The 14,422-nt window shown below is 29.0% G+C and overlaps 1 protein-coding gene across 2 annotated transcripts in view; it reads right to left on the bottom strand.

Annotated features, from left to right (window-relative positions):
- Nucleotides 1–368: 368 nt before the first annotated feature.
- Hr38 (Hormone receptor-like in 38) overlaps nucleotides 369–14,422 on the bottom strand; it is a 153,205-nt gene continuing 139,151 nt past the window's right edge. For both annotated transcript variants that reach the window (XM_072525880.1, XM_072525881.1), the window contains one exon: nucleotides 369–14,035. In XM_072525880.1, the coding sequence (XP_072381981.1) occupies nucleotides 13,779–14,035 (257 nt within the window). In that variant the 3' untranslated portion in view covers nucleotides 369–13,778. The remainder of the gene's footprint in view (nucleotides 14,036–14,422) is intronic.

Genomic DNA, 14,422 nt, shown 5'->3' with positions numbered 1-14,422 from the left:
CATTTTAGCTTTATTATTTCGGTGGATAATTTATTATCTGATCCGTATTATATTCCTATCCTTTGCTATTTTCATAGATAATTCGGTTGTTTTATTTTCCATTTGAAGTTTAGCTTTTTCCCTTTGAGATAATATTTTGATATAATCTGTCCATCTCTTGTTAATTAAGGATATTGTTTTCTTGTTTTTCAACCAAACTATTTGGAGATTTATATGTTCTTTGATTATTTCTTAGTTCTCTTTGATTTTTTATATTCCTCTACTCTTTGAATTTTTCTGTGTGGAATGGTTTAAAACAATAGATAAAATGTATATATTAAAATAATATTAATTGAAATAAAAAAATTTATCTTCATAAGTATTTTATTTTAAGTTGTGAACAATCATTGCTGTTTGTGACATGTCATTAAGAGGGCGTGGACATTCAAGTAAACACAAATAGGAAAAGGCAGAAAAAATATTGTTAATACAAATCTAGCACCAATTTTGGTAACAGGTAAAGTGGATGGCATGTTTAATTTTATTTTTAAGAACACATGTAAGTAGAAATTAGTAATATTGACAATTATAGAGACTTCACTTTTAAAGCCAAAAAACATAGACATAAATTATTGCTTAGTTATTTTAAACATTAAAAAGAAAAAATGTTAGCAAAATCATTTGTGCTATTCAGATCTAAACATAATAGAAGTCTGATATTTTAAAACACTGATTTAGGTAGAACTGCATAAAAAATATTCCAATATTTGTTGCCGACAAGTTAAAAAATAATTGTTGGCCATATTTTATTTGTAACAAGCAAATTGTTTTTGGTGTTATATAATAAAAACGGCAGAAAATATTATAAGTTTTAATTATAATATTTTAGTTTAGAAAACTCTTTCCTACATTGGATTGTTCTTAAAATCATGTTCTCTAATGTCATTTTAGTAGTTCAACTGTAATTAAAAAAAAAATAATAAATAAAATAAGCGCGCTGCAATTTAGAATGTATAAAGATAAAATATTTTACAAAACGCTAATACTTTTCCTGTATTATAATTTTTTCAGTTTAACTGTAAGTTAGAAATAAACAAAGAAAATAAAGTAATTTTTGGGATTGAGCCTAAGCTGAAGAGGGTCAGGGCAAATATTTTCCAAAACACAAAACACACTCGAATACTTACCAGTCATGTAATGTATATGATTATTAAAATTAATTGATTAGTATCAAAAAAGAAATAAGGAAAGAAATCAGAAGATTGATTCAATATGTAAAACTAGTTAGGTATAAACAAACGTTACTACTCAAATCCGGAGTAACTGAGGCAAGTAATGAGATTTACGATACAAATTCTATTATTTAAAAACTCATAATTCACACACACACACACACACACACACACACACACACACATACAAATTTATGTTGCATTTAGGTTATTAAAATTCTTCAGGAAATAAAAAAGGATTAACTATCTAAAGAAATTTAAAAATAATTTTAATAATATGGCTATAGTTCATTTCACGGATTTGGTCCGATGAGTGTAATCATATATACACGTAGTTTTAACGGTAAATAGAAAATATTCAATATGGAGTCTTTACTTAATTCATATTCCTAGTAGCTGTCATGTACGGCTAGTTTTTGAAGGATTTCAGTTTAAAGTAAATAGCGGTATCGTATGTTGTCTAATATTATCGTTCGATCTGTTTATCAGTACGCGTGCAGAAAATTATGATTATGAAGTATTTTTTGTAGATGTAAAACTACAGCGAAAGTTTTAGAAACTTTTAATTTAATACAAAAACAAAAAGTCTGGAAATACTATTTTTGGATAAAATCGACAATTTGCTCTTAATTCCATAGCGTATTTTAAAAAGGAATAAAGGAAACGATGAACCTTTACTACCATCAGTACCAGGACCTTGCATCAGCGACTTGCAGATGCTTTAAAAATCAGTGTTCATAGTGCGACATAAATAAAAGTTAAAAATAAAGGGAAATCTTTAAACAATGTTATAAAAACGCACGGGGTATCACATACAGTACGGAACTCAAGATATCAGGGATTTTGAAAAAGATGCTTGCAAAACTTTGTCACTAAAACGTCAAGTACGTTATAAACGAACTACTGCAAGAACAGGGGCATCAGGTATTATGACTACCTCCATATCACTGTCAGTACGATACAATAGAGTTTGTTTGTGAAATTTGATGATATGATGTGATAGTCACATTGGAGAAAATGGACGTGGAGATAAAGCAGTCAAAAAAGTATGGAACGATGCTCTAAGTGAAGCAATATCTAAAATCTTTGCTAATTGTGTAAAGCACATAGAAAAATTTATACAAGATAATGGGACAAAGCTTATCACATACAACTAAAAACACATTACTTAATTATAGATCTAGCAGATAATTCAGATGACGAGGTCTGTTCCAATGAAGAGTACAACTGATTTTCATTTTCAAACACAAATGTAACCAAATTATATTCCATGTTAACGATGATGTTTCTAAATTAAAAATACTTTTGATCATTTTAAATTTAAACTGTTATCTGAATAATATGTGTATGTAATTTGTTTTTCTGTTTTTATATTGTTCTAATTATCAATATTTGTAACTAGTTTATAACTACGTTTTGATATTCCAATGAAACAAATAAATTTTCCTCAAATTTAAAAAACAAACAAATTACATTTTATTTTCTAGAAATGCCCACCACAATTTTGATTCAGGATTACTAATGTTTTTGTCAAGTTGTCAGTGAAGATTATTTTCTATCTTGGCTTGCATCTTGGTGTATAAACATCAATTATTTGTACGTATTTATAATTCAATTATAATTAATTATTTTAATTTAGAAAATCTACTTCTGTAGGCCATTAGTAAGTTGATTGACACTTCCATCTTACTTCAGTGGTTTTCAAAATTAAATCGACCAAAAGGGGTGAAACGGACTATAGCAATATATTTGTGTTAACTATGGCAAATGTCAAATGAAAGTCCCCAATTACTAGATCAATTTATATGTATCCAACGACTTTGGAAATGTAGCTTCTTGAGTTAAAAAAAGAAATTTATACATATAAAATATACACCGTTTAATTTTTCATAATAGCAAACTTTTATAGCAAAATATGTTTTGATATAAGCAATATGAGATACCGTTTTTAATTTAAGAATGAGAACTAAATTTTTTAAATGTATAATTTTTTGTATTCCTTAGAAAGAGAACGTGAATGTTTATTTTTTTTAATGGCATATTTTAATAATTGCAAAGAAATGTTATCAGACTATAACTATTAGGTATATATAATTGTTGGAATATTTTTCACGCAGCTGTTTTTGTAACTTTCCTTTAAATTGTTGAAAATGCAATAGATAATAATATTTTATTTACTTAGTTTTTGCTGATTTGGTTAAAAAAGTAATGTGATCTTTTGTTTTTTATCTTTATGCCCGCAAAAGTTTTTAGTACGGCGAGCTTTAGGTTTGTGAGAGCTTTTGTTTTTAAATTAATCTCTTATGTACGTAGATTAACAAACTTTAAGGGAGGTTAGGTTAGGTAAGGTTCTTCTTCGAAATGTGCCTATCTTCTAAAGATGTTGGCGACCTCATTGACCCATATTATTCTATTCACAACAGCTCGAAATAGATAATCAGAAGGAGTATCAAGATGAACTAAAAAACAAACCAGGATCTCGATCAGTATTTAACATGAAAAATAAAAAAATTAATAAATAACTTAACATCAATTACAAGAAAAATCTATAAAAAGAGTAAAAACCGGAGAAAAACAAAAGTGAAATAAGATCCACTGAAGCTAAAAGAAGAAAGAATAAGAACGTCAAAAAAACAACCAGACTATAAGGCTATCAACAATAAAATTAAAAAGAGCGTAAGGTCAGACTTACAGGCTTATACATCAAATATTACATACCATTGAAAATAACAGAAATATGAGAGTACTGAGATCAAAATTAACTGAAGAGAAATCAAAGATAACTAAAATTAAAGAATATCTGGGAAATGCGGTGACAGAAAAAACTCAAATAATTAATGAAATACAAACAGTCTGTAAGAAAACCCAGCACAGATTATAGAACTGTTGTAAGCGTCAAAAATATCTCCCTCGGAATTCAAACATACCTTAAATAAAATAAAAAAACAAAAAAAGTTCGCAGCGAGGCTCGTAGGTATAATGTCCGAAATGTTAAAACTGGGCGGCAACATCGTTGTAGATGCGTCAGAAATCTAGCTAAATGTGCCTATCAAAAAAGCGAATACCAGACTGTGTGAAAACGACAACGTAATACTCTTACACAAAAATGGTGACAATGCACATATTATAAACTACAAACCTATAAACCTGTTGTCACATTTATACTTGACATATATCAACCGGTTGGCCAACCGGGATTTAGAAAAAGGTTTGGTACTACAAACAATTAGAACAATGATTAAAAAAACCACAGAATATAATGTACCTTTACACATGGCATTTATTGACTTACAAGATTTTCTATAGTATTGAAACTCGGTCCTTTTTGTCAGCCCTAAGGATGCTCGAACAGACTCAAGACACAATATACTAATTAAAAACATTTACGAACAGGTCACATTCTTCATCAAAATAAATGAAGATTCAAAAACTGAGAAAATACGCCTTGGTAAAGGTATTAGACAAGGTAATACTATTTCACCAAATTTAATCACCTTAACATTAGAAAATGCATTCAAACACCTGAAATGCACCTATTATTTGTTTCCCTTTTAGGATTAGTTCTTTGATTTTTGTTTCAGTGCATCCATTTCTCTCCATCTTTGGATAAATATTAAACAGCATAATAATAATATAAATTTTTTATTTTATATTTTCGTTTATAGATCGGAAGTTACATCAAAAACAACTCAAAATACCCCCAAAAACAAAATATAGTCACAAAGGCCTTAACGGATCGCGCTACCCGAATATGCGAACCAGAATGTTTGGGAGCAGGATTAAAACATGTAGAAAATGGTTGCGAGAAACGAAAAATAGGTGGACTCTAGGCTAGTGTGGGAATGCCGATAAGAATTCGACAAACTAAAGGAACATAAGAGTGTCACACTGCTATGGGTTCCTGGTATCAAGCTGAAAAACTTGCTACAAGAGAACGAGCTATAAAATACTTCGGTTCAGAGCTTTCCATAGGGGTATTAAATGCATTGTTCGCGTTCATAAAAATCCCGAATTCCACCTGGTTAACAGTCATTGTAAGCTTCCTTACTCAACAGGTGCCAGTTAAATGTTAAACGTACAATGCGTCCATTTAATACTTAAGCTGCAAACGCAGTAGTAGAGAACCTAAAACAATCAAAACAAATATCTTACATGATTACGAGCATTAGATCATAGGCGGCAAACACTTATGGATGCTACCAACTGATTAAAAAAATATGGTACCAGTCCACTAGATCTTTACAAGTATCAACTTGTAAAGGTCAAGTAGTTCCATAATTCTGAAATGGGTATAAAAAATCAAATGGCATATGTTCAGCAACACTACGACCAGTTTATCATAGACGACTTCCGAAAAAACAACTGACAGATTCGGGGCAGCAGGTGAATGGCAGAGACACTGGAGGAAGATCAGCAGTGAATGTTCATTACAATTTGGAAATATTAGGGAAATTGGTAATTTTGTTACATCAACGAACTTTTATTTATATCTTCCACTAAATAAATGTCTTGAATGATATCGATAAAAAGGTGTTTTCGTTTATTTTGGGCTATGGTCTCAAACATTGGGAATTTACCATTTTACTTTTGATATAGTTTCACATTAAAGTCGATACTTTCATAGCTAATCCAAAATAAGTAAAAATTTATGTAATATACTATAGTGTACGATACAACTGATATATTATATGTCCTGAAAAGTTCATTGCACGCCATCAATAACTTATTTCTTCGTCGACACAGTATAACCAACTATTTAGAAATTCCATAACAATAATTTTAGAATTATTTAAACCATTTTGACTTATATACATTAATTTTAAATAAAACAAAATTTAATGCTCAAAAACAATAATTTACAAAAAATATCCTTGAAAAAATAGGATACCAATTCACATTTAATTTCTTCACTACAAATGCTAATTGTTTGCAGATAAACTATTGATATTATTTTCAGTATTGCTGTGTGTAGTTTTTATTAATACCAGAATATTTAGAATAGTCTTAAATACTGTAAAGAAGCAACTAACTATTGTATTTCATCACAAAATGTCAAAATCACTCAGTACTTGTGAAAAGAAACTTTGGTGTTCATTAATTCAATATTTTGAAAGAGAGCGTGATAATGAAGGGTTACTGATAATAGTAACTGATTGAACTAATTTTTAGATGAAAAACTAATTTTTAAAGTTAAAAATATATTTTTTAAATCACTCTACAGAAAGAAGAAGAAAGTATTTTACTCTATAATATTGAACTTCACATTACTAGTTTTTGAAATATAGGTAACAAATTAGCTATTATTTATTTAAAATTTATTATATAAAATATATTAATAAATATCACCAGAGCTTTAATAAATAGTAAACATTAGTCATTGTGATTATTTTGACAAGTAGCAGTTTGTTTGAACTTAATAATACGAATTCTTCGTTATACTTAATTCATTATTTTTTGCTGCTGAAATTTTTTATATTGAATATCTGAACAAATCAATTTATGTTGATAATAATGTAGACCTTTTTAACCTTTTAAATGTTATTTTATTTTCCCCTATATTCTATAATCTGTCGATCTGGCAACTCTGTGCAACAACATGAAATGTCAACGTCAAAATTGGATGACTTGCAATGAAGTGTTTCTTTAACATACATCAGTCTAGCACGAAATTTTAAACGTTGTTCTTATTATAAAATATAATAATTTATATCCATACAAAAAAGTATAAAATTGTGATCTTGTGAAAGTATATCTAAAATCACCAACAATTTAAAGGAAAATACACAATAGCGTTGTCTAGTTTTCACTATAATAATGTCAATATTGTAAAACATTGTACACATAAATCGTCATATACAAAGAATATTATTGCTTTACAACTCAGTACAGTATTTTAAAGAAATATTTCTAATGTCGTAGAAAAAATAGTGTTCCAGTTCGAGTAAATACCTACTGATTACAAGAAATGGGAAAAAATTAAACACAATATGTAATATCATATACGTTTTGGTCTCTAGGACTTACACTTAAATATTTTGGGTAACTTTTTCCACGAGTAAAAACTAATAAAATATATATTTCTTTTTGTAACAACAACAAAAAATTGTCAGGTTATAAAAAAGGTGCCTTGACTAGGTTTATCGCATATGATATAAAAAAAATCCACGGGTACGTGGTGGTAACATTTAGGAAAATATAGGAAGCTTATAGAACTATGATTCTTTTAATAGGTACTACGTATATACTTAATTAATATCTTATTCATTTATATTAAATTATGAAAAATTTTGTTTAACAAAAATGGCAATTACAAAATCAGTACATATATCAAAGAGATTATGTTCGTTTTGTGGAAACTACTTTTGATACCACGGGTAAATAGTCACGTCTTATATCTAAAATCAATTAGAATACTATGTCTCATGTAGAAGCATGATAAAATATCCAAAAGACAATAACAACAGATTACAATTTTTGTTTACCCCATCAGAGAATGCTGATAAACTGTGAACATTTACCTACCACTAAATGAAAACAAGCTTTAGATCCAAGCTATTGTAGCACCTGAGAGAAACGCTAAGAGTATAATAAAATTAAATAAAATTGATAGTTTACATGCAGAAGATTCAGAATTTGGTAGAAATCATCCAAAGCGTAAATAATGTAGATATAGGAACACATCACAGGAAAAATACAGAAAAATGAAGAGTTGAAGAAGAAATATAAGCAAACAACATGTAAAGAATTTAGACACAAATAAGTCTGAGATAGTAGATAGCAAAAGATGAAAAATATTAAATGATAAGTGATGTATTACTCAATAAGGCCAATGAAATTTGTGAAGTTAAAAAAATAATACAAATATTAAAAAATAATAATAAAAAGTATATGGAAAGTATATACTAAAAAAACATATATAAACAGAAGAAATACTAGAACTAGAAAAACAAATACTAGAGCAAGACAAAAATTAAACCTGGAAGTTTGGGAAAATGATCAGATCTTTAACAAAGGTTTTAGAAAATTAAGGCATAGGGTAAAACACTTATAAAAAGATAGAGGAAGCAGATAAATGTAATAAAATATGAAACAAATACTGGAGGAGTAAAAGTTTCAACCTAAAAGTTAAAAAAAAAAATTAGTTGATGAATGGTTAATGTATTAACAGAAGAAAACAGAGGAAAACAGTTAGCTGGAAGGTGGATTCCCAAAAACTGAAATAAACATGATTGACATAAATATAGAGCATTAAAATGCGCTTGGAAAGATTAATGTAGAAAAACTATATAAAATAGATTAGATAAAACGTAAATTTAAATTCTAAAGCCGTGAGAGAGAAAAAGATTTTGAAACTGACCTGAGAAGCATGGAGAACAGGACAAATATCAGTATAATAGAAAGAAAACATAATACTACCTAGATCTATAAAGAAGGAGATCGTCTTCCGAAAGAGCCATTTGAAAAACACAGGCAAAGCGAATGATGACTAGTAATTTAAAACGATGCAGTCTTGGCACTTAAATGGTTATTTAAGATATACGGATATATCTAAAACAAACTGAAGTACATTAGGAAATCATAAATGTTATCAAAAGTATGTAAGAATTTTTGACTGTGGTCGCGCAAATAGAAAGGCTGGTTTATGAGCAAGAGACTATGGAATGCAAGCAGGTGTCAAACAAAGATAAAGTTTGAGCCATAACGTTTATAAAAAAATTAAAAGAAACTAAGACATATGAAAAACTTAACGATGTAGACACTTAAATTAGACCAGAAATAGCGTTGAGCATTAAAGAAAAAAAAAAAAAACTAAAAAGAGAACGACGTATTAATTTTTTCACCCCGTTCTGTTGCCAACCAATAGTTAATTAACAAATCATAACTACTGCCCCCTTTTAAGAAAAACGAAATAAATATTTGCTTAAAATTCTTTCGTGGTCCTTTTGTTTTCCAAATTTATTCGCCATATGACAAGGAAATAAGATACTTTCTATTCCGGGTATACAAAAGTTGTTTCCAGATTTGATCTATCTATATTTAAATTATGCACATCAAAAATAACTAATTAAGGCAGTAAATTGATTAAACTATATTTTTCAAAAATATTTGTTGTATATCTAAAATATCTGGCGTTTATTTCAAGAGATAAAATCAACTATAGTTGGTTAAAAAACTTACTAAAGGATCTCCAACAAAAATATATCAGTAAATATCAAAAGAAGTAAATCAAAATATTTTTACAACTCTCTTAATGTTATGTAGAAGAATTTGTTACTATATTGATAATTTTATCTTTAGCTTTAAATTTGTTTTTATATAAAGTAGTGATTATAACATCAAACCAAGGAAACAAAATAATGACATTAAATTATACAGAATTATTACTATCGTGCTACTATTCCCTAACACACAGAGAAGAGTTACACAATGCTTACATGGCTTCTTATTTATATTTCATGTTGGCAATTACAATAGTTCATGATCATTTACAGTATTTGATATCGATTCTCTTTCAATAGAGGACAACTAATTTCCAAATAAGATCCTTAAAAAGATAACTTTTTTCCGTATTTTTACGATTAGCATTGCGTCGTGTGCACAGCAGATTACTTTATGTTGTTTTTCTCCCATTTGGTATCTTTTTTAGTTCTTACTTTTTTTATTATTTCATCCATCACCAAATTGTTTTTCTTCAGTTAGTTCTTCTTCTGCTTTTACTTTTACTGTGTTATTCTGGTAGATATCTTTGATCGTTTTGATTATTCCTAGAGGTATCTCTCTTACGTAAAATAAATGGACAACGTCCTTTAATTTGGCCCTGTCAAATGCCTTTTTTAGGATGATGAAACATAAATATGCCAGTTTGTTGTATTCTAATGATTTCTCTTGCACTTGTTTCATAAATATAGCGTCGGTGCATGATCTTCCCGACCTAAAACAGTTTGGTGAGATCTGGTCCTCCGTACTTTTGGAGTTCATTCGGTATTCTGTCCTTTTATAGTAATATTCTGTATTATTCCTTAATGCTTCCTTTAGGTCACCCCCCTAAATGTTTATTTCTACACTTGTCGTCACTTCTGATCTTGGTGGTTCATTATCGTTACCTTTAGCAAGTAGGGATCGAAAGTACTCGATGCCTGTTGTAGTTGTCGTGTTCTGTATTAAGAAAAGATTTTCTTCTTTTCTTCACATTTTGTCTCCACTTGTTGTCTTATTCATGGAATTCTCTTTTTTGATAAGTTGGTGTTCGTTACATTCCTCTTTCCAGATGATTTTGTTGCTGCGTTAATTATAATATTATTTTTAAGCTTTTTCCAGTTTTCCTGGATGTTATCGTTTTCTAGGATTTCATTCTCAGCAATCTTCTTTGATACTCTCTTTCTGTATAAGTATTCCGTAATTCCTCTTTGACCCTACTTATTATTATTTCCTGGTTGATTATCAATTACTGTTTGAAATAGCTAATTTAAATCTAAATTAAAAATGTTGGGAACATAATATAATGCCTGACACCTGGTTGTATATGACCAACGTACACAGATCTTGTCTATCTTTAATGAATCAAGAAAGCCAAAAAATCAGGAATTAGAAGAAACGATACACAATTTGATTAGTTGCTGTTGAAAATTTTAAAAGGTGATACTTTTGGTGTCATGATAAAGAAAATGTAGTATCATCTTCATAATGATGTGAGTATCATCTTAATTTTAGTATATAATGTAAAAAGTCTGTTGAAACAGAGTTGTAAAAATATTATATTATAATATTAATATATTAAACCGCTATTAAAGTGCTATAGTTGTCTATAGCTCTTGATATACAGCTGCATTATATGCTTGCTTTACTATATTTAGGTAAACATAATATTACTAATATTTAAAGGAACAGGATAAAGTTGACGAAATGCAGTTGACCTAAATTTGTGCCTAATATATTTTCTGCCATTGAAAATTGTTCCCAAAATGATTTTGTCATTTCCTAATAAAAAGTTCTTCTGGTTGCACAATCTGTGTTTATTTACGAGGAATATTAATTTGAATAAACTATTACGTTTCGAAATATTATTTAAAACATTGTGTATTTATTTGTGTAGTTTGATAAATAAAAAATTCATAATATTATGAGTTTAACTAAAAATTTCCCTAAAAGCTTTTTTAGTAATTAACACTGTAAACATAATGCAATATTTGATAAAAGGACCTTTACTCTAATAAAGATATATTTTGATCAAGGACGTAAAATCAAATCTTTATCAAATGTCAAATGTAATTTGGATATATTAACCGTCGAAGATTTTTAACTGTTTGGGGATTTGCATGTAACTAAAATACTTTTGTTTTTACAAAGTTATACTGTCTATTTATTGATCGATTTAATTAGACAAACAAAAGTTTTAAAGATGTGGTTCTATTGCTTTCTTTTCAACATCGCCAAAGCCCGATAATCTACATGACAAAAGTGTTTTTCGTATTGTCATCCATTTTGATTTAAGACTGGAGATCATAATGCTGAAAGATTTGGATGTTCTATTAGATTGGTGTAAAAGTCGTTGCAGTTTGTTTTCGTTGTCAGCTAATAGAACTACGTTATTTGCATAGGAAAAGAAATAATTTCGTTTTTTTTTTCATTTTAAATGGTTTAGCTTACTTAGTCGAATACACAGAACTCTTCCAATGTCTGAAATCATTCAGTGTAGACAACCACGAGATGAGCCTTTTAGTAAACTTATGCTACAATCAAACAGTGGCAATCAGAGTAGACGAAGGAGTTACAGATAAAATACCAATAAGGTGTGGTATAAGACAAGGTTGTGTTCTGTCACCCCTGCTATTCAACCAGTATTCAGACAACATATTTGGCGAGGCCCTACATAGTAGGACAGAAGATATAAAAATAAGAGGTGAGATGACAACATAATATATGCCGATAACACTGCAGTCGTCGCAGAAACCATGGAGGACTTGCAAATACTGCTGTATAGAGTGCATAAGGCAGATGGGGTGTAAATATTAACACCAAAAAATCAAAATGGATGGCTGTAGTTAAAATAAATATATTTTTTTTATATAATTATGTTTATTTACAATCTACATCATTACAGAGTATTAAGTAAATGTGTTACAGGTTTTGGACGTGAAGGAGAGACATCCAATGATAATGTATTGGATTGTTTACTCCTAGTGAATCTTTATTGTGTATTTAGTTTAAGCATTTCCATTCCTTCAACATACATTTGTTTTTACTTTTTTGTTTTTAACGATCTAAAATGCAGACGAATATCATAATTGGTTTTACAGTGGTCCTATAAATTTAAGTTTAATTGAAATTTGACTGCCAAATTTCATCTTTTAATATATCACTCGACATCTTCTACTCTACAGCACACATCTAAACATATTTACCCATTGTTCTCAACTACCAATCCTGGATATATCAAAATATTATTTATCACCTTGTTTTACCTTGGAATTTTTCTGTTAGTTTATGTTGCAATAAACAGTATAAAGAAGAACTACTTACAACTGCATCTGTACGAACACAAGTTGTTATTCTTTCTATTTAACACTCACAATTTTCACTCATTCACTGGAATATCGTTCTTATTCAGAGCCGAAAAATTAATAACTGTGTAAAATATTTTACAGTATTAACCATAACTACGATGACGCTAATTTATGGCAAATAGTGTGGACTGACCTACAAGAGCATGTAAGGAAATGTTGAAAACATCATTTGACGGATGTGTCTGTCATCTTTCTATGTAACGATACATATTATGTAGAGCAGAGCAGAAGTAAAGAATATTACCTATGATTATAATGTGTTCTCGTATTAAAATTACTCACTTGCAATTTGTTTTATTTTTAAATAAAAAAAAAATTAAATATTTGCGAATAAGTGTAATAACAATTATAAATCAGTAATCCATATTACGTTTACTGTGTATATTTTTATATCCAATAGATCTTAGAAACAAAATTATTTAAACAGGCTAGTTTTACCATAGTCTCAGATGATTTTTGTATGCTTAGGTAGCAATTTAAATTCTTATAATATTGTAAGAAATCCATTACTGCATTTTTAAACCCTCAGTAATAATGCGATGTGTATAGAAATTAAATAATACTGGAGACGTGTAAGGTCTTATCTGAATTTTGTACTGATACTGTGCTTAGAGTGTGCATGTCAGTCTATCTTATTTTGCTCCGTTTCACTCTCTTTTTCTCCAATTTCGCTATACTCATATTTAAAATTCCCCAAAATAATTTCTATTGCTAACAAAAGTCTTATGATAATTTGTGAATAAAATTGTACTTAATGAACCAAATGACTTAATTATTTCTGTTTTTCGATTAAGCTTAACGTTACCGTGTTTAAATTCATTTAATAAACAAATGTCAACCAGAAGAACATATCTCGCATTCTTTGAGAACAAGAAAAAAGTCAACAGAACATTTCGTCAAAAAAATAAAAATAAAATCTTAAATTACTAACAACAAATCACATAGACAATTTTATCACGTTTTTTTCAGAAAAATATACAGGTATATAAAAAATGATATACCTTTAGAAAGGTAAACTAGCCACAAACATTTTTTCTATTAATGGTGGGGCCGGTACCAAGTCTTCCAATTTCAAATAGAATATCCTTTGCAATCCTTGTACGCTGAGAGATCTGAGTTCGGGTAACTTTCCCAATAGTCGACTGAAGTAGTGCGATTTTCTTTGTGCTTCTGCGTTGTAGGTCACGTGATCTCTCAACGAAGATATTATCTTCATCTGGAGCTGCTCTACTTTATGAGGATCTTTTAGCCCATGACGTTCTACAATTAAGAGATACAGATGTAATTAGTCAAAATTACAAATTGATGAAATTATTAAAAAAAAACAACATTAAATACATCAATATTACGTTTCTTTGGAATGTACGTCTTGCATAAATTGCAAAACTATAAGAAAAATTCACACGAATTGTCTGAAGAGAATATTCACTTGGAACGTTAGAGCTATGGCTCAATCAGGAAAAATGCAATGCGCGATTAAAAAGTGGAACGCATGAAAATAGCAATAATGGACACAAGCGAAATGAGGTGGCCTGACTCAAATTATTGTGACATAGAAGAATACAGAGTATACTATTCAGGATCAGAAAATAGTAAATATGAAAATGGAGTCGGAATTATGACACATAAAAGTGTAGCCAAACATAT

Source organism: Diabrotica undecimpunctata, chromosome 3 (assembly GCF_040954645.1).
Source record: "Diabrotica undecimpunctata isolate CICGRU chromosome 3, icDiaUnde3, whole genome shotgun sequence".
NCBI classification, from domain to species: domain Eukaryota; kingdom Metazoa; phylum Arthropoda; class Insecta; order Coleoptera; family Chrysomelidae; genus Diabrotica; species Diabrotica undecimpunctata.
This window is presented reverse-complemented; position numbering and strand designations above follow the sequence as displayed.